This window comes from Callithrix jacchus, chromosome 2 (genome assembly GCF_049354715.1).
Source record: "Callithrix jacchus isolate 240 chromosome 2, calJac240_pri, whole genome shotgun sequence".
Taxonomy (NCBI): Eukaryota; Metazoa; Chordata; class Mammalia; order Primates; family Cebidae; genus Callithrix; species Callithrix jacchus.
The window spans coordinates 109543123-109563827 of record NC_133503.1 but is presented as its reverse complement, the minus strand read 5'-3'; the positions used below and the strand labels follow the sequence as shown (position 1 = coordinate 109563827).

General features: G+C 35.3%; 1 protein-coding gene across 2 annotated transcripts in view; it reads right to left on the bottom strand.

The window, feature by feature from the left end:
* The window catches only part of ST8SIA4 (ST8 alpha-N-acetyl-neuraminide alpha-2,8-sialyltransferase 4), a 137117-nt gene that overhangs the window by 99874 nt on the left and 16538 nt on the right, over positions 1 to 20705 (bottom strand). For both annotated transcript variants that reach the window (XM_078365868.1, XM_002744743.6), the window contains exon 3: positions 19510 to 19767. In XM_078365868.1, the coding sequence (XP_078221994.1) occupies positions 19510 to 19767 (258 nt within the window). The remainder of the gene's footprint in view (positions 1 to 19509; positions 19768 to 20705) is intronic.

Genomic DNA, 20705 nt, shown 5'->3' with positions numbered 1-20705 from the left:
AATTGCCACAGAAATGTCACTTAAGCATTTAACTTCCTTGTTTAAATAAACAAAATCTTAATATCATATTCTGTTGTCATTCTTGTAAATATCTTTTTAAAAGGATAACCCAGCTTTGAAAAATGATTTGTAACTTATATATTATTTATTCAATACAGGGTATTATTTATTCAATACAGGGTCCCAGAAAGACAGTTGATGTGATGCTCAGAAGACTTAGCCATTATAATACCAATCAAGCATTGGAAACAATGTCACGAGTGTATAAAAATGAATGTTTCAATTTCTGATATAAGGTGGGCAAAGGCAATTCACATTTATTACACCATACTTATTCTAAGGGGATCATTCTCAAGCTCTGTTTTAACAAATACTTTGACTTAGCTGTAATACCTCATCCCCATAATGTTCTTATCCTCTATGTCTGATTCATTGCAAAGCTCTAAAAATTCTTCTCAGAATTTCCCCTGAATATATGAATTCTTCTAAGTTCCTGTTGATATTTTCTCAGCTGAGGCAACACCAGCTGAGTATAATGGCCTTATTATTTTTCAAACAATTAACTAGACCCATTGGTAGGTCATGAATTAATTGTGTACTCATTGATCACCAATTTTGAAAGGATAAAAAAGAATAGTTTATAACAGAAAATGAAAGCATTCCTTGCACATCATTTTTTTTTTTTTTTGAGACGGAGTTTCGCTCTTGTTACCCAGGCTGGAGTGCAATGGCGCGATCTCGGCTCACCACAACCTCCGCCCCCTGGGTTCAGGCAATTCTCCTGCCTCAGCCTCCTGAGTAGCTGGGATTACAGGCACATGCCACCGTGCCCAGCTAATTTTTTGTAGTTTTTAGTAGAGACGGGGTTTCACCACGTTGACCAGGATGGTCTCGATCTGCCGACCTCGTGATCCACCCGCCTCGGCCTCCCAAAGTGCTAGGACTACAGGCTTGAGCCACCTCACCCGGCCCCTTGCACATCATTTTAAGAAAATTTGTTGTAGTCTTCCATATATGTGTGCATGTGCAGTAACAGTAGCCATGGAAAATACTAGGAGTCGATCATGATATAAAATGTATTTCTATTACTAATCATCTTTGTGAAAAGATACTAAAAGACACTGGTCTAACCAGTTGCTTGCCACAAGGACTGTCAACTTTATCAATTCTGTTTCAGAGATGGCATTTTGTTGTTTAAAATACACATTTGATCATGTTACTATCCTAACCAAACATATTCAGTAGTTTCAGTCAAGATTCCTAATTGTGGCTTTCATAACTAGTCCTTCCCCTACCCAGAATTTTTGTTTTATATGTCCTTTGCCTGTCTTAGATCCAAATATTATCAAACTACCTATGTCTTTGTTTATCTGTGTTCCTTTATGCTGATGTCATTGCCTGAAATTAACTCCTTTCCTAAGACATCCTAGTCCTCAACCTGAAAAAGTCGTATTTGTTCTTAAAAACCAATGATTAATATCCATTTCGATGCTTTACATAATTTCCCAGGCAAAACTGATGTTTCCACTGGCCTGGTGTAAAAGTACTTACTCTTATCTGTATTCTACTATATATTAAACTCTGGCATATTTTATTACTTGTACAGGGGTTAACATATTTAATAAATTAGTAAAGCTACACATAATAATAATGAGAGCTTCTGTCCTCTCTTTGCCTCATCATCAGTGCCTAGCTCTGTGAGTACCTCTAGTAAAGCAATTTGCACATTGTTAGTGTATCAATTTACTTCCTTTCCTAGAGTGTGATTACCTCAAAAGTAGACACTTGCTCTCTACATTTGTATCTGAACTTTCTGGTAAAGCACTGAATGAAGAAGTGAGAACAATTATAAGAAAGATGCAAGTTATGATTATGCATAATTTTAAACAATAAGCACTGACAAACTTATTTGTGTTTGGCTTTGGAGTACATTTTTTTTAACCTATGTCTTATTTAAAGATAAATACAATCGTTGAAAAGTAACAAATACTTCAAACCAAAAATTGTAGACAGTTTATTGTTAACATATCTATTTTTTAAAATTTTTATTTGTAGATAAAATAATTTTTGTTTAAGGAGCAACATCATTAAAAATAAAGAGCTGTGGCTCTCATTAAAATTTAAATTTTATATTTCATGTGTAGTTTTAAGTTAAAATTTAAAAATCATAATTATAATAGAATATAAATCATTTCTTTTTTTGTAAGGATTAAATAATATAATGTTTGTCAAGTGCTCAGCGCAGTACCTGGCACAAGGCAAGTATATAATGATATATACATTATCAGAGCACAGAGCAGATGCTAGCAGCACTTCTTTTTTTTTAATTGCATTTTAGGTTTTGAGGTACATGAATACAAATCATTTCTACATATAACATGAATTTTGCAGTTAAAAATCAATAAACAAAAAGTATAACTTAACTAGTTTTCTAAAAATTATAAAATTTCATTGATCAAAAATGTGAATAAAATATTACACCAAAGTACTGGAGAAAATGTATGTAGCAAATATTAGATAAGCAATGTTACTATTCCTAAATTGCAAGTAGTTATTTGTTTTAATAGCAAATTTCAACAATCATTCTAGTGCCCTAGACCTGGCTCTCTACCATGAACTTAGTGGTTTGCCCTTTGCTGTTTGAGTTTAGGAAATACACATCTTCTGTGAGAGTAGAAGGATAAAGTCTTAAGGCCATACATTGTGAACATGTAGAAAAAGAAATAAGATATGTTTTTCTGTTCCAGAAAAGTTTATTTTGTTATAAAAGAGCATTCAAAGAAGGTCAAGAAGGAGATTTAAAACTTGCTGTACATTATCTACCAGTGGAGAACCAAAATTGATTGAGTTATAAAATACGTTGTACCAGCCATGGGAAGTAAATTCCTCCATGCATCTTCTTTGAAAGAAATATCATCCCTGCTTTTAAGAATATATATTTACCATATTACTTTAGTTTTCTGAAGACATCTATGTCTTCCATACATTTATGTCTCATTTTACATACTCAGATTTTGTAGACACTCCTATTTGAGTGGTGTTGCTTTGTCTTTGCATATCACATTGTCTAATATACTTTTCAGTGTCAGTTATGTCCAGTTATTGAGTGTCAACTTTACATATATTTGATAAATTTGGGGAAAGTTTGTTTTCTTATTGATATCAGACAATGAGAGTTTGCTTCTCTAGTCAACAGGCTTCCCTTTTAGCCATGGCTATTAGAAAATGCAGTGCCTATTTTAACTTTTACCTATGACAGTGAACTCAAACAAGATGTCCTTTAGCATCATTCATTATTAGTTTCACTTTACAATTTGCGCTTTTCTTTACGATGTTCTCATCTGATAACTCATCTCATCACTCTGCTATTAATAGACTTATTATTACTGACCTCACTGAACAGTGAAAATAATGATGGTTGTCTAATGTTACATTCATAGTAATTAGGCGAAACTCAGGTTATCAGATCCCTAATCTTTAGAACATTTCACTGTACCACTCTTCATAGTTCCATGTTTTCTTGCAATGGTTTAAATTCTCTTTACATATGACTTCTCTTATGTACTAATTTTCAAAATTTAAATTAAAATAAAGAGAATTTAAACCATTAAACAAAAAATTCTGACAGCAGATACATGAATACAAACCAAAATTTTCTCAACTTCTACATTAATCTTCTCAATTATTTATTCATTCAATAAATAAATTCTGTATACCTCAATGTATCAATGTTTTCTTGGCAGTTACATTCTTTTTTAAAAAAATCTTACTCTATATTTCTTCATTTATAATTGACACATAATAATCATACATATATATGGGGTTACAGTGTGATGTTTTAATGTATGTACAGATTTTGTAATGATCAAATCAAGATAATTACCGTAGTCATCACTTTAAACATTTTGTTTTCTTTCTGGTGGTAACGTAGCTGTCTTGAAATATACAATACATTGTAACTTTCTATAGTCATCCTATTGTTTAATAGACCCAGAATTTATCCTTCCTCTCTGATACAATTTAGCTGTGTCTCCACCCAAATCTCGTTTTGAATTGTATTTCTCATAGTCACCATGTGTCATGAGTGGGACCAGATGGAGATAACTGAATCATGGAGGGAGTTTCCCCCATCCTGTTCTTGTGATAGTGAATGACTTCTCAAGAGATCTGATGGTTTTATAATGGGCTTTCCCCTTTGCTGGGCACTAATTCTCTTTCCTGCCACCCTGTGAAGAGGTACTTTCTGACATTATTTTAAATTTCCTGAAGCTGTCCCAGCCATAGGGAGTTGTGAGTCAATTTAACCTCTTTTCTTTATAAATTACCCAGTCTGGGTTATGTCTTTATTAGCAACATGAGAATGGACTAATATACTTTCTAACTGTAATTTTGTACCTGTTGACCAACCTTGGTGTACCAATCTTAGTGCTAGGTCCTAAAGATATAGGCTAAAAAAAATCAGACATAGTGGGAGCTCTAGCTTGCCTGGGGCATATTGTTTAGGCCTGCACATCTCAACCTTCAAGGCACCTAAGAATCACATGGGCACTGTAATCAAACATATATTCTGACTCAGCAGACCAGGTGCAAGTTCTGACATTCTGTAGTTCCAACAAGCTTCCAGGTGATAATGCTGGTCATCTAAGACCACACTTTGAGTAGCAAGGATTTACTTATATAAATACATACACATTTAAGTGGTTCTCTTAACTGATATCTCATTGCTGTTTTTGATTTTTAAGGAAAAAAAAAAATATGCACCAAGAGGAAATTAGGAGGAAAGTGGTCAAGTAGAGAAAAAGATGCAGGGCAGGGACTGAAGATATTGGTTAAGAAATTAAAAAGAGAGGCCGGGCATGGTGGCTCAAGCCTGTAATCCCAGCACTTTGGGAGGCCGAGGCGGTGGATCACGAGGTCAAAAGATTGAGACCATCTTGGTCAACCTGGTGAAATCCCGTCTCTACTAAAAATACAAAAAACTAGCTGGGTATGGTGGCGCGTGCCTGTAATCCCAGCTACTCAGGAGGCTGAGGCAGGAGAATTACCTGAACCCAGGAGGTGGAGGTTGCAGTGAGCCGAGGTCGCGCCATTGCACTCCAGCCTGGGTAACAAGAGCAAAACTCCGTCTCAAAAAAAAAGAAAGAAAGAAAGAAAGAAATTTAAAAAGAGTAAATACAAGATAGAGATTTAAGCTAGAGGGAAGATAGGAAGAAGACAGAATGGAGAACAGGTAAGTAGACAGAAAGAAGGAAATAAACTTAAGTTAGAAATTCCAACTAATTAGCCAAAAGTGACAAAAGAAAGTGTTTTGGAGCTCCTAGTTTCTTTCTGACTCTTAAGTAGGACTCATTATCTCTGGGATCTTTGTTTAAGCAAAGTAAGGAGTGGTATTTCATGGTTAAAAAATACTAGGTGTCAATTGCAGTTGTTAATCATTGCCGCCCCCAGAATATACCATATAACACCAAAGACAGTACAGGGTCAGATTTTCTTGTTACTAAGAGGAAACAAGATTTCTTTTCTATAAGGAAGCAGCACTGAAGTACTACTTGAGAGTTTCTACAATCCTCGGCCAGTTCAGAGAAAGGAAATAATTTACCACCACTTTTCCAACAAAGTTGGGGAAGAGGAGACTAGGAGTGATGGAATGAGACTTTGCTCTCTGCCATCACTCAACATTACTATTAGGAAATATCCAAATAAATATTTTTATTAAAAATCACTGTTGTGAAATTATTGCATTAGCTAGTACAAATATTAGAATTTTTTTTGTAGCTACTCCTGAGAGCAGATTATCTAAAAACTTGAGAGAAAACTACAGCAAAATTTAAAAGCACTTTAAAGATTGCTTTGCAAAATTCAAAACAATTTTCACAATCAACAAATTAAATTATTTACTGTAAAATGTGCACTATAACAATAATTTCAAAACTACAAAAAGAAAAAGAACCTAAAAAAGATTTCAAAAGACACTTTATACAGATTGTATAAGGGAATCTTTCTTTCTAAATCTGTTTCCTTTACCTATGATGATATATAAATGATATATGCAATCTTTCAAACTTTCAGTTCTTGAAATTTTACAGCACACTTTTAGATAAGTAAGTATATATGGTGGGGGTAAACTCGAGCCAAGGATTTTGTAGGAACAATTCTGTCACTCTGTGGTCTCTGTGAATAGGTAAGTTGTAAAACTCCAGGCAGAGAGAAAGTACATATATTAATCTCAGTTTATAAATTATTAAACTAAATATAACAAAGTGAAAAAACTTCATCCAGTACCACTTACAATAAACTCTGACTGGACTCTTGGACTAGATATTGAGTGATGCTTTTCAGTGCAGCACAAATATGAATCAATTTGATTCATATTTTTATATCCCCTCCGTGTGTCTTTTCCTCTCTCTCCCTCTCCCCTCTTCACCCCTCTCTCTTTCTCTACATATGATCTCTTTTTCCTTCTTTTTTTTTTTTGAGACAGGGTCTTGCTCTTGCTCTTTTATGCAGGCTGGAGTCTAGTGACACCATCATGGCTCACTGCAGCCTCAACCTCCCAGAGTCAAGTGATCCTCTAACCTCTGTCTTCTGAGTATCTGGGACTACATGTACACACCAATACACTTGGCTAATTTTTAAATTTTTTGTAGAGATGAAGTTTCATCCCGTTGGTCAGGCTGGTCTCAAACTCCTGAAATCAAGCAATCTTCCCACCTAGGCCCTGCAAAGTGCTGGGATTACAAATATGAGCCACTGTGCCCAGCTTCTGTCATCTCTATTTATCATCTGTCTATCTCTATGTTTATATGATATTTAGCACATCAGACAATCCGAGTGCAAAATTAAAAATAATAATATCAATTGCACAATTTCTTTTATGCTTACTAGCTTTTATTTAACTTAATAAAGATTCTAGTCTTATCATTATTCCACTAAATGTGGTATTAAGAAGGGTTATTTAAGTTAAATTCAGCTCAGATATGGTAATATTTAGACTATCCCATGAACTGTATGTAAAGTCTAAAAGTGGGTCAAAGTATTCTACCACACAGATATTGCAGAAATCACCGTGCTTTTTAGTCAGCTGAATATTGTTCAGCACCTTATAATGGTGACTGAATCTGTTAATAGTAAGATGTGTAAGGTGTGTAGATGTTGGCTGTGTTCTTGTTGGTGTATGGCAGAATGTCAGACAGCTTATGGCATTTAACTAAAACTTTAAAGTGACCAATGATATATTCTTAAATTTTATTGTGTGTGATATTTAAAGATTAGTAATCTAAATAGTTATCCTGAAATATCTCAAAGACGTCAGGTAAAATTCTGAGTGTAAACCCCTCATTCAGCATTGGAAGCATACCTTAATCTCTCTTTCAAACATTCTATAGTCCCTCTGCATTATTGAAAAGAATAAACCTGACCATAGACAAATACTTTAAATGTGCTACATATTTTTGGAGACTCTGAATTGTAGTGATTATTCCTTACCTCACACAGTGCCAGTTGTCCTTTAAGAATGAATGTAGTGTATATGTGCCACATTTTTCCTACATTCAATGCAGCAATCAGAAATGATGAGTTTGTGTCGTTTGTAGGGACATGGATGAATCTGGAGAACATCATCCTCAGCAAACTGACACAAGAACAGAAAATGAAACACCGCATATTCTCACTCATAGGTGGGTGATGAAAAATGAGAAAACATGGACACAGAAAGGGGAGTACTAAACACTGGGGTCTATTGGGGGGAAAAGGGGAGGGCCAGTGGGAGGGGGAGGTGGGGAGGGATAGCCTGGGGAGAAAAGCCAAATGTGGGTGAAGGGGAGAAGAAAAGAAAGCACACTGCCATGTGTGTACCTACGCAACTGTCTTGCATGCTCTGCTCATGTACCCCAAAACCTATAATCCAATAAAAAATTAAAAAAAAAAAAAAAAAAGAATGAATGTAGATGTTTATTTCTGTAATTGGGCACTGCTCATGACTGGCTCTTGGATGGTATTCATGAAGGCTTATTGTGTAAATAAAATAATGTAACAAGTGTTAGTGCCTTTGATAAAATAAAGGCACTAACTGTTAAAAGATAAAATGTTAAAAGATAAAATGTTTATCTTTCAACAGGTAATTTTCTTTTTAAACATTTACAAGAAAAATATAAAACCAGTGTATTTCAGTTGATAGAATTTTCATTACTATGGACCCTGGTTGAGACAAATTTTAGGGAACCAGTTTTCAAGGTTCCTAAATTTATTAATGTTAAAAGTACTGAGATCAAGTAGTGTTTTACAATTTTAAAAATCCCATATATTATACCTTCTGCACACATTGTTACTATTGATATTAGAAGAGTTGCATTAGTTGACTGAATAATTGGAATTTTTCTTTTATTAATTAATAAAACAAAGTGATAAAGCCTAAAACTATACTCCTCTGTGCTTAACAATACCAGAAATACAGATGTCATTTGAGGGATAAAAGAAATTATCCCAGAGATGGAAAAGAGAATATGAGAGATCAAGTTATATATGTAACCGAACATCCTTTTGTACAGAATTTCATAGGGGGAAATTATCATTTTATGCAGTTTTAAGATAGCACATCAAGAGTATTCAAAATTCCTGTCAATCTTTGAAGAGATAGGTCTAAGGAATAATACCAAAATAATTGTTTTTCTTATGTTCCCATTTGCTTTTCTTTTCAAGCAGGTGAGAAATGATATATAAATGGCACATCAATGTCTAACCAAATTTGTTAAAATTTTGCTTGTCAGTAATCATATGACAGAATCTTAATATTACAAGGACATAATCATTTTTATAAGCCTTTCTTATCAGAGAGGGCTGCAGGACAAGAAGTAAGATACCTTTAACCTAATCAGTGACTGACTTCTGTTTTTCTGTCTTAGCCAATCTTCTTTCCTTGAAACACGGCATTTGCTATTTAAGGAACCTAGGTATTTATAGGGTTGCACATATAAAAAAGTTGAATATAGTATATTTAAAATTATTACTTAAATTATGTTTTTAGACATTTTTGTTAAGAAATAAGAATTTTACTCATGATTATTTTCTGTTATTTAGGGATACATCAGACCCAAATTTTAGAAATCAGTTCTATATTGAGTCACTCAGTAAGAAATCAAAATTGGGCTTTAATTATTTTATTTTATTTATTTATTTATTTTTACTTTTAGCATTATGTTAAACTGTCTTTTTTTGAAACTCCACTAAAACCATCATTCAATGTAATTGATTAATGAATGATACCACAGCCACTAAGTATCTCCTATAGGAAAGAAAATGCTTGACATTGTGTGTCTATTCATGTGCAAATGTATAAAATCGGCATGTTTAGTAGGTTTATTTTAAAATATTTTGTGTGAGATACTAAAAATAACATTCTGGTTGGGCACAGTATCTCACACCTGTAATCGCAGCACTTTGGGAAACAGATATGGGCAGATGATTTGAACCCAGGAGTTCAAGACCAACCTGGGCAACATAGTGAAACTCCATCTCTATAAAAAATTAAAAAATTAGCTGGGCATGGTGAATCCCAGGTAGTATTCCCAGCTACTCAGGAGGCTGAGCTAGGAGAATCACCTGAATCCAGGGAGTTGAGGCTGCAGTGAGCCATGACTATGGCACTGCACCTGTGTGACAGAGCAAAACACTGTCTGAATAAGAAACATTTTTTAAAAAAAATTCCTCAAAGCTATATTACAAAGGAAAATAATATCATTTCCAGGGCCCTTGTCTCCTCCCACAATAGGACAACCTTTTGGAGCAAGTGATTCCCATTTGCATGTAATAATGCATTCTGGTAACATTGTTAAAGGAGATAGCATTTTAGTTCTTTAAAGTCCTTTTAAAAATAGGGGTCAAGTCAAAAATCTAATTAATGCTGAATGAAAATTTTGTCTAAAAATATCACTTTGGTTTACAAAGTAAACTTACTATGTTATAGGAAATGTGAGAAACAAAACACTGGAAACACAGACGTAAAACCAACCAATCAATGAGCCAATCATATCTATAGCTATACACATATACACACAATACATGTCTAGGATAATAAAATAGTCTAGAGATTCTAAAAATTATTACTAAAATTTTGTAATAATTTTAACCAGTTCAATGTGGCTAGGAAACTATTTCAAGAAAGAATAATGAGGATTTATTGAATTTAAAGCAATTCAATAAATGATGCTCTTAGATGTTCAGAGGACTCTCTGGAGCATCTAAGATAGAGGAGACATATTTGCAATAACAAAGGACTACTCACACACTTGGGGAAGGAAAAGGTATCTGGTACACAATTAATGAGCCAGAGGGCAACGAGAAGAACAAGAGCTGTAAGGAAGGATGGAAGACTGGTACAGTAATAGGTCATTGAAGATCTTGTGTCCACAGTGAAGTGACTGATTTGTTTATGATTAATCAGATTAGAATTTTGTATTTTAAAGGATTGTTACAAATCTAAGAATGTTAAGAGGTAGCACAATAAGACCTTCAAAACAGAAAATAGATATCATACTAGGAGAAAAGGTGGTATCAGAATAATTCAAAGTGTATCGATTGAACACTTACATATGATTATGGAGAACTTCTATTATTAAAATTATTACTGAAATCATCTTTAATCTTTGTTTCATATACTCTATATTTAAATTACTTATGGTGGCACTCTCCACTTATGAATTACAGATTGGCATTTGTGAGGTGAAATTAACTTTTGTCTTTGGGAAAATGAGTTGGCATTGGATTCTGTTTTACTCCACCGTCTTTACAATGCCTCACATAATTACTTGATTTCAGAGATCCAAATGACTGTTAATGAACCTTTAAAAAGGCTCTCACTAACCGGGAGTTTAGGCACTGGGAGAATTTGGTTCATCATTAATATTGCCAGACAGCACCTCATTTTCTGGCTTGATAGTTTGAAAGATATGTTCTTAGGAGTGGCCTAATTAATACAATGAGGAAAATGAAGTCACATGCCCCTTGGCAAGAAGTGACAGTCTTTATTCAGAAGTGACAAAGTTTTTTGTTTTTTTTCTTTGAGATGGAGTTTCACTCTTGTTGCCCAGGCTGAAGTGCAGTGGCACGATCCTGGCTCACTGCAACCTCTGCCTCCAGGGTTCAAGCAATTCTCCTGCTTCAGCCTCCCGAGTAGCTGGGATTATAGGCATGTGCCACCAAGCCCAGCTAATTTGGTATTTTTAGTAGAGACAAAGTTTCTACATATTGGTCAGGCTGGTCTCGAACTCCTTACCTCAGGTGATCCACCCACCTCTGGCTCCCAAAGTGTTAGGATTACAGGCATGAGCCACCATGCCCTGCCACAAAGTCCCCCCACCCCGCCACAGGCCTTACTTTTGCTTATTTTTTTGTTTGCAGTGATGTCTCTTAAGTGCTAATTGAACTTTGATACTACCACCACCTATTTAATAATAACCAACTATCAGTGTTTTGCCTATTCCTTCCTACAATAAATATATTTTTCAGCTCATAGGTATTGAAAAAAGTTTCCAAATATCTCCACGATTAAACACTGTAGAATACAGTAAGTGACCATCATACAATTTCATAATAAAAGGATAAAATTAAACCCAAAGGAATGAATTCTCCAACTAGCTATTGTTACAAAATACGATTTTTCTACAGATATTGTTTCTAAAATGTAGATACTTTCTAAAATGTTTATTAGAAAAACAGATTTTTTGTGGGAAAACAAATTTCGTTGTAGAATGTTGTAGACTGGATTGGATGGTAGGCAGTGGCACATATTTTGCTCGGTGAGACGGTGGGCCCAACTGCAAAGAAAAGATGCCAAATCTATAATCCCTGACCCTTTGAATGACAATAGAGACTTAGTAAATAATTTATCCTACAACATCCTAACTTCTGCTTTTGGAAAGTAGTAAAAATACAGAAAAAAATAAAAAATAATCATGGTGATAATTGTTGTACCTTCATTAGAGATGCTTATCGTTACCTTTCTGTACTTCTTGGTAAGTCCATAATTATGAACTTGAATTGGTCACTAATTAGTTATTAAACATTTTTAAAAAATAATCATAGCTGCTAAAAATATCAAGAGACTCCTAAAGTCCTAGTCCATTGTAAATGGAGTACTCTACCATTTACAAATATTTAAGTACAAATAAGTAAATTCTGTGGCTATACAACTAACTTTTACATAGCAAGTTTATAGAGAAGGGTTTAGAATTTTTTCTTGAAAGCTAAGCTCATAAAAATATGAATTTATAGAACCCAATATATTTGCTCTCAATTTTATTATAATTTTTAAATATAATATAAAGGAATGTTTTATCTCTAAAGGAATAATAGAGATGTATCTATGAAGGAATACTATAATAGAGATGACAATAGTTTAGGGGGAAAAAAACTAGTTACAAAAAGATTTCTGATTTACACATGTAAAGTAGCCTCTACCCTACATTTCTCCAGGTTGCAAGACACTGAGTTTATGTAAACTCAACTTCATCCAAATTGGTACTTTACAAGATACATTCTGTAAATTTGGAACTACAGACAATATACTCTAATTTTAAAAATGAGAGTAGCTTTAATATGAGAAAATGAATAGGCACACGAAGCAGTGATTTTCATGTTTTGCTTGGTGAGATGGTGAGCTAAAAGGCAAAAAAAAAAAAAAAAAAAAAATGCCAAATCTATATTACTCCATGAAAGACGGAGTAAGATAGCTTCTGCATTTATTGTATGGAGAGTTTGCATCCTGCTCTGAAACTTGGTCACCTAAGATTTTAGAGGCGATGATGACTAGATGAGTTCTAGTTTTGGAGATGATATGACAGCCACTCATCCCAGATGACCATTATTATGATAATATTGAGGTGTGTATAAGGGATTATCATTTATGGGAAGTGGGATGGATGATGGAAGATCATGATAGAGCACTTTTCTCACTCCTCTGCCTCCCTCTCTTCTTTACTTTCTTCCTCCTTTCCTTCCTTTCTTCTTTTCTTTCTCACTATGTGCCTTCCTGCTTACCACTAGCAAATATTTATAGAATATATAAATATGTCAGAATCTTTGCTAGTGTCTGAGATTAAAAATGGAGAAATGCAGGGAAAGATTGTCTTGCATAGTCTAGTTGAAAAAATAAAAAATAAAGAAATAAACATATAATGCAAAAATAAATTCATAAATGAAAGAGACAAGAGATAGTGTTAGATGGTAATAGTGGTAAGGGGTGTTTCTGATACTACAGTCAGGGAAGACTTGCAGAGGATATTCTGTACAAGCATAGACCATCATCTTTTCCCCCAAATGAGGGGCAACACCACCCAAAGGTACGTGGGAACAAGGATTTCAGGGAACATGACTGACAGGCACATTGTCTGTCCCTGACGCTTCAGATTACCTCACTTACCATTACTGGCAAGATACTGGTATTTTATAGAGTGTGATGAGAAGCTGTTATATGATGAAGGGAGACTCTGGCTTTAGGGACAGAGAGCAAGAATGCACCCAGGCATATCAGTTAAGGAACAATTGTAGAGTTCTAAGCAAGAGATGATGTTGGCTTTTACCAGGGTGACAGCAGTGGAGATCATGAGAAATCATTTGACTCCAGATATATTTGGAAGGTAATATCTATAGAATTTCTTGATTAATTGGTGACATAATAGTAAGTAGAAAAGGGCGTCAATCCACTTTTACGAGCTTGTGGGCGTGTATATGAATCTGACATTCTAAGACACCATTGTCTGAGTTAGATATACATTAAACACCATATATCTGCGTTCACTAAATTTCTACATTATAGTGAATTAAGTGTCAACTCTCCATATATATGCTTTTTAAAGATGCAGATTCTTGCTCCAATCTAAAAGTTCTGATTTTGTATGCAGGTAAGACTCATGTAGGAAAGTCACCAACAGTGGGAGGTAGGCTGAAGTAGGTTGCAGATTTACAGAAACGCATATGAAAAATCCACAGTGCCATGATGGTGGTTTGCTGCATCCATGGCCCCATAACTTAAAGTATAATAAATATATTTTAAAAAAAGTAAAATTCCACAGTGATGTTCCAAAGTCAAAAATATAAATTGAAACTCCAGCAGGCCTATCTTACTTTTTTTTTGAGATGGAGTTTTGCTCTTGTTACCTAGGCTGGAGCACAGTGGCCCTATCTCGGCTCACCGCAACCTCCGCCTCCTGGGTTCAAGCAATTCTCCTGCCTCAGCCTCCTGAGTAGCTGGGATTACAGGCATGCGCCACTGTGCCCAGCTAATTTTTTGTATTTTTAGTAGAGACGGGGTTTCACCATGTTGACCAGGATGGTCTCTATCTCTTGACCTCGTGATCTACCCGCCCAGGCCTCCCAAAGTGCTGGGATTACAGTCGTGAGCCACCGCGCCCGGCCCTATCTCAATTCTAACTCTCTTAGAATTGAGAAAGAACTCTTGTATTACAAAGCATAGAGATAATTCTACTTTGAATTGAGAAAGTTAGTATTTTGTGTGGCATATATTCTTATATAATAACTCTCATTTTAGTTCATCTGAGGTCATCCTTTCTTTGAGAAGAGAAAGCTCCTGGAAACTCCCACTAATAGAAAATACTAGTTTGTTAACTGTTTTGTCATTATTATCAAAGTTTTTGAAGTATTTTTCTACCCTACTTAATATTACTAGTATCTAGGCCTTTTAAAGTTTGGAGATATGTGTGTGTGTGTGTGTGTGTGTGTGTGTGTGTGTGTGTATAAAATACTCATGAAATCTAAAATATGTTAAACCTCAGATAGCACATAGAAAAAGTATAAGGTCAAAATATAACTGTCAACTCAATGAGGTTCTCACTTGATTAGTTTCGCTGTGTCCCAACCCAAACTTCATCTTGAATTGTATTTCCATAATTCCCACATATTGTTGGAGGGCCCTGGTGGTAGATAATTAGAATCATGGAGGTGATTTTCTCAATAGTGTTCTCAAGGTAATGAATGAGTCTCATGAGATTTGATGGTTTTATCAGGTGTTTCTCCTTTTGCATCTTCCCCAATTTCTCTTGCCACAAACATGTAAGAAGTGCCCTTCATCTCCCACCATGATTCTGAGGACTCTCTAGCCATGTGGAATTTTAAGTCCAATTAAACCTCTTTTTTTCCCCAGTCTTGGGTATTCCTTTATCAGCAGCATGAATATGAACTAATACAGTAAACTGGTATCTGCAGTATGAAAACAGACTAATACAATAAATTGGTACCAGTAGAGTAAGGCACTGTTGAAAAGATACCTAAAAATGTGTAAGTAACTTTAGAACTGCATAACAGGCAGATGTAGGAACAGTTTGGAGGGCTCAGAACAAGACAGGAAAATATGGGAAAGTTTGGAACTTCCTAGAGACTTGTTGAATGCTTTGACCCAAATTGCTGATAGCAATATGGACAATAAGGTCCAGGCTGATGTGGTCTCAGATGGAGATGAACTTTCTGGGAACTGAAGCAAAGGTGACTCTTGTCATGATTTAGCAAAGACACTGGTGGCATTTTAACCCTGCCAAAGATTTGTGGAACTTTGAACTTAGAGAGATGATTTAGGGGATCTGGCAGAATAAATTTCTTAGCAGCCAAGCATTCAAAACGTGACTTGGGTGCTGTTAGAAGCATTCAGTTTTATAAAGGAAACTGAATAAAATAAATGTTCAGAAAATTTGCAGTCTGACAATATGATAGAAAAGAAAAACCCATTTTCTGAGGAGAAATTCTAGTTGGCTGCAGAATGTTTCATACATAATGAGAAGCTGAGTGTACATCTCTAAGACAATGGGGAAAATGTCTGCAAGTCATGTTAGAGGTCTTCACGGCAGCCCCCTCTCATCACAGTCCTGGAGACCTAGGAGAAATGGTTTCATGGGCTAGACCTAGGGTCCCTGTGTGCAGCGTAGGGACTTGGGGCCCTGCATTCTAGCTGTTCCAGCCATGGCTGAAAGGGGCCAATGTGGAGCTCAGGCTGTGGCTTCAGATGGTGTAAGCTTGAAGCCTTTGTGGCTTTCACATAGTGTTGAGCCTGTGAGTGCACAAACTCAAGAATTAGGATTTGGGAACCTCCACCTAGATTTCTGAAGATATGTAGAAATACCTGGATGTCCAGGCAGAAGTTTGCTGTAGGGGTGGGGTGCTCATGGAACCTCTGCAAGGGCAGTGTGGAAGGGAAATGAGGTTGGAGCCCCCAGCACAGTCCCTACTGGGACACTGCCTAGTGGAGCTGTGAGAAGAGGGCCACTATCCTCCAGACCCCAGAATGGTAGATCCACTGACAGCTTGCACCATTTGCCTGGAAAAGCTGCACTCAATGTCAGCCTATGAAAGAAGCTGGACAGGAGGTTGTATCCTGCAAAGACACAGGGGCAGAGCTGCTCAAGACAATGGGAACCCACCTCTTGCATCAGAGTGACCTGGATGTGAGACCTGGAACTTTAAAATTTGATTGCCCCACTGGATTTTGGACTTGTGTGGGCCCTGTAACCTTTTTGTTTTGGCCAGTTTCTCCCAGTTAGAATGGCTGTATTTGCCCAATACCTGTGCTTTCATTGTATGTAGTAAATAATTAGCTTGCTTTTGATTTTACACACTTATAGGCAGAAGGGCTTTCCTTGTCTCAGATGGAACTTTGGACTGGGGACTCGGGTTAATTTTGAAATAAGTCAAGACTTTGGGGGACTGTTGGGAAGGCATGATTGGTTTTAAAATGTGAGGACATGAGATGCGGAGGGGCTAAGAGTGGAATGATAAGATTTGGTGTTGTCCCCAGCTAAATCTCATCTCGAATTGTACTCCCATAATTCCCATGTGTTGTGGGAGGGGCTGGTGGGAGATAAATTGAATCATGGGGGCAGTTTTACCCATACTATTCTCATGGTAATGAATAAGTCTTATAAGATCTAATGGTTTTATCAGGGATTTCTGCTTTTGCATATCCCTCATTTTCTCCTGCCATCACCATGTAAGAAGTGCCTTTCACCTCCCACCATGATTCAGAGGCTTCCCAGCCATGTGGAACTGTAAGTCCAATTAAAACTGTTTTCCCTCTCAGTCTCAGGTATGTCCTTATTAGCACTATGAAAATAGACCAATGCACCACTTAAAGAAGGGCCAAGGATATTCTGCTAAAACATTAGATCTTTTGATTTACAATAGTGGACAGGAAACTAAGAACAGACATTCAAATCCATCTGAAAGCAATAAGGTAGATTAAGAGTCCAGGAGCCACAGAATATGGAATAAAAGCAGGTAAAGCAGTTTACTGAACTTCACTGGAGTTGGGTTACTATAGGGATGATCAAAGAATATTCTGAAGTTGAAGTTGGAATTTGTTAATATATGACAAATTAGGTGCCTAAAACATAAAAGGAAGAGAAAGTATATGTACAATACCAAGTTCTAGGCATTTTGCTGGAGTAGCACCAGAGTAGCTAAGTAGTGATCTAAATGATCAGTAGTCCCTAGTAGAACTATGAAGGCAATACTTTCAGGTGGCCAGTTGCTGCTTGGCCAGTGAAAGAGAAAACTGTCTTCAATTTTAGAATAAAAGAGGTGGATAGAAAAATTTTTGGGGATCAGAGTTTTATTCACAGATTGACTATATCTCAGAAATCTGGAAACCTATGGGCTGACCAAAGCCAATTACAGGGAAGTGATATATAGTGCAGGCTGTATAACTTCTAGAAATTGAAGGTAGGAAAAGTGAAAATGAGAGGTGGAAGTATAAAGCAGGGTTGACCACCAGTCACTCTTAAGACAGTGAAAGAGTGTAGGAACCACTTTTTTGGACACACAATTCCATGTTACATAAGAACTCAGTAGTTTGGGAACTGGAATAATGCAAAATCTTAGTTAATAAAAACTGGAGTAACAAAGCCAGATCAGGAAGCAATAAGGAAATGACATAAACATGGGGGACTACTGCAATCAAGCCTCTTCCAAACATGTAAAAGCATCCTTAATTTCAGAGTCACAGGTGGGGCTAAATCTAACAACTTAGGCCCCAGTGACAAAGTTTAGAGCAATGCAGAAATAGACTTTGTTTTACTCCAGTACTAATTACCTTTTAAAACTCCCTATTGCAATTGTTGCAGTCCTTACATTGCAACAATTTTGACTATGCCTTGACAGCTTTACTTTCTTATTTTACCAGCCTTATGATTTGGTCATGTCAGAAATTCTAGAGGCCTTACATTTTTCACAGCTGTACTTCTCATAGACCTCAATGTTTGAAGCTCCTGATTTCACTTCCATTGCCATTTCCTCATCAAATACTTTTACATCCTCTTTCTATACAATTTTGTCATATATATCTACTTGTTCACAAGGTTTCTCTCTTACTCTAATTAATTTAAGAGTTTAGGTTTTAAAAGGCTCAACTGGTTTCAAATTAATCTCTGACCCTCCACCCAAGAGAGAAAAGGAAAGATAATAAGGTAAAAATGTTTGCAGTTGTATTCGCTGTTAAGAATTTTCTTCACTTGATAATGCTTGAGTGTGATTTTTCATGACGTTGTTTAAAAAGTACTTGCCTATTTATGATTAATACATACATAACTAATTATCTTTCATTTTAAGACTTTATTTCAAAAAGACTTTTTTAAGATCTATACTTTCACAGGCTGTACTGTAGCATAGCTTCAAGAGACTGTAGGTGTTTTTCAATATGTCAACTCGGCATACTTTTCTATCCATCTTTATGTTGTGCTGTTTCACATTTCAATATCCATGTTTCATTCATTTACCTAATTTTTCTAAGTAACTAAAACAAGCCAAAAACCTGTACAGATATGACCATTGCCCATTATAAACTGCTTATATTTATGATGTGATTACAATTCTACTTGCACTGTTAAGTTTTTTCAGTTAAGAAGTTAATCAAACATACCATTCATCAAACGTCTCTTGACCATTAATAAAAAACAAGCAGGCATGCTTAATTATGTAAGAAAACTATAAAACTCAAATATACTAACATACACAAATACCATATATAAAGAGAAATTAAAGAAATATGGCTCAGGATATCAAATATAAACTTACTAAACTAGGCTCTTACTATCTTCTAGATAATTATTAATAAAAAGCAAAATTAACACAAATCTGTTACATCATTCCATAGTAATATTCATAATCTTTATACAACAAATAAAATCACACGAAACTAATGAGCATAAAGAATAGTAAGAAAAAATTTTGTGTGTGAATATTAAACTTACTAAAATTGCCAATTGCCTCCTCTATCACCAAAAAAGCTGTGTGAATCTTGTTGCTATGATGAGATCACTTTTTATTTCAACTATGCAATAATTATAATATTCTATTCCAGAGTAAATGTAATTTAAATGTTACACAGCAAAGAATATCATAGACAAATATTTGTTTGAGCTTTTAGTAATACTATTAAATTTTCTGCCAGTTTTCCATCCCTAAGTAAAATGTCTTTGAAAAACTTCCAGTCTCAAAGAACAGAAGAATGCTCACCTTATTACAAAATTGTGACTGTCAATCTCCTTTCCACATTCACTATCCAGCAGAATGCCAGAATTTCCAACAACTGCACAGGTCTTAAACCTGCGATTCTTCATTGGTGAAACTTCAGGTAGGAGGCTATGTAGATCATGAGAAATATTTAGCGTCCGGCGCCTGTCAAGCACATAGTGTATGACATCACCAGGCTTAAAACTGCTCTTGACCACTGAGACATCTCGTTCTGCATCTAAGAAACGAAGTATATTCTTCCTGTATTTGAAATACAAGCAAAGTTTTACATTAAGGACAGCATATCCAAGAACTGGTGAAGTCATTTACAAAATAACATAAGACAAAATACAAATTAGTAAACTACTAATCTTAGATTACCAAATTGGTAAACTAGGAATCTTAGATGGCAATCAAATGAATTAAGTAGATTTTGTAAGAGATAACATTTTAAAAAATTCTTTGTACAGCTTCTGAATGACTGTGTTCATATATACAGTATATACATGTATTTGTGGAGTAAAAAAAGCACTCAAATTATCAAAATATATAGAAAAATCGGTTTCCTAAGTAAAACAGAGTTGACATAATTCGACTTTGAATAGTTATCCTGCCAGCTTCAGCCTATTTTGATAATTATATATGTTGTTTAATATTGTCCAGTTAAGGTGGATAGAAATAATTTGAAATTGTTTTTATTGTAACACAGTTAATGCTATTAAAAGGAATGAACTTCTCAAACTTATATACATTTGTACACATGATATGTATATTATAATTATCTAAAGAAGAATTAAACTATAGCAATAAATGTATATGCAACTTTTTCTCTAAGATCAAGAGTCCAGAAAGTAAGATGAATACATCAAAGACAAGATGAATAGATAGAACATTGGACTGCGAGGCAGAGTTACCTAATTGTTCCTTAGTTCCTTTCTTCTCTTCTTCCTTCTAATATTTGAATCTTCTAAGTTTTACTTGAGCACATGGGTGCTCAGCTAGAATATTCGCAAGTCTCAAAACCCAAGTAGAGTTCAGTTAGGTTATGTAAGTTAGATTTCTTAAATAGGATATGAGTGATCATGTGAGTTTATATGAGAAATAAAGACATTTCCTACTTGTTTAGTCACTAAATTTTACAGTTGATTTTTGGCAGATCCTTAGCCTAATACATAAATTGATAACAGATGTGAGAGGCT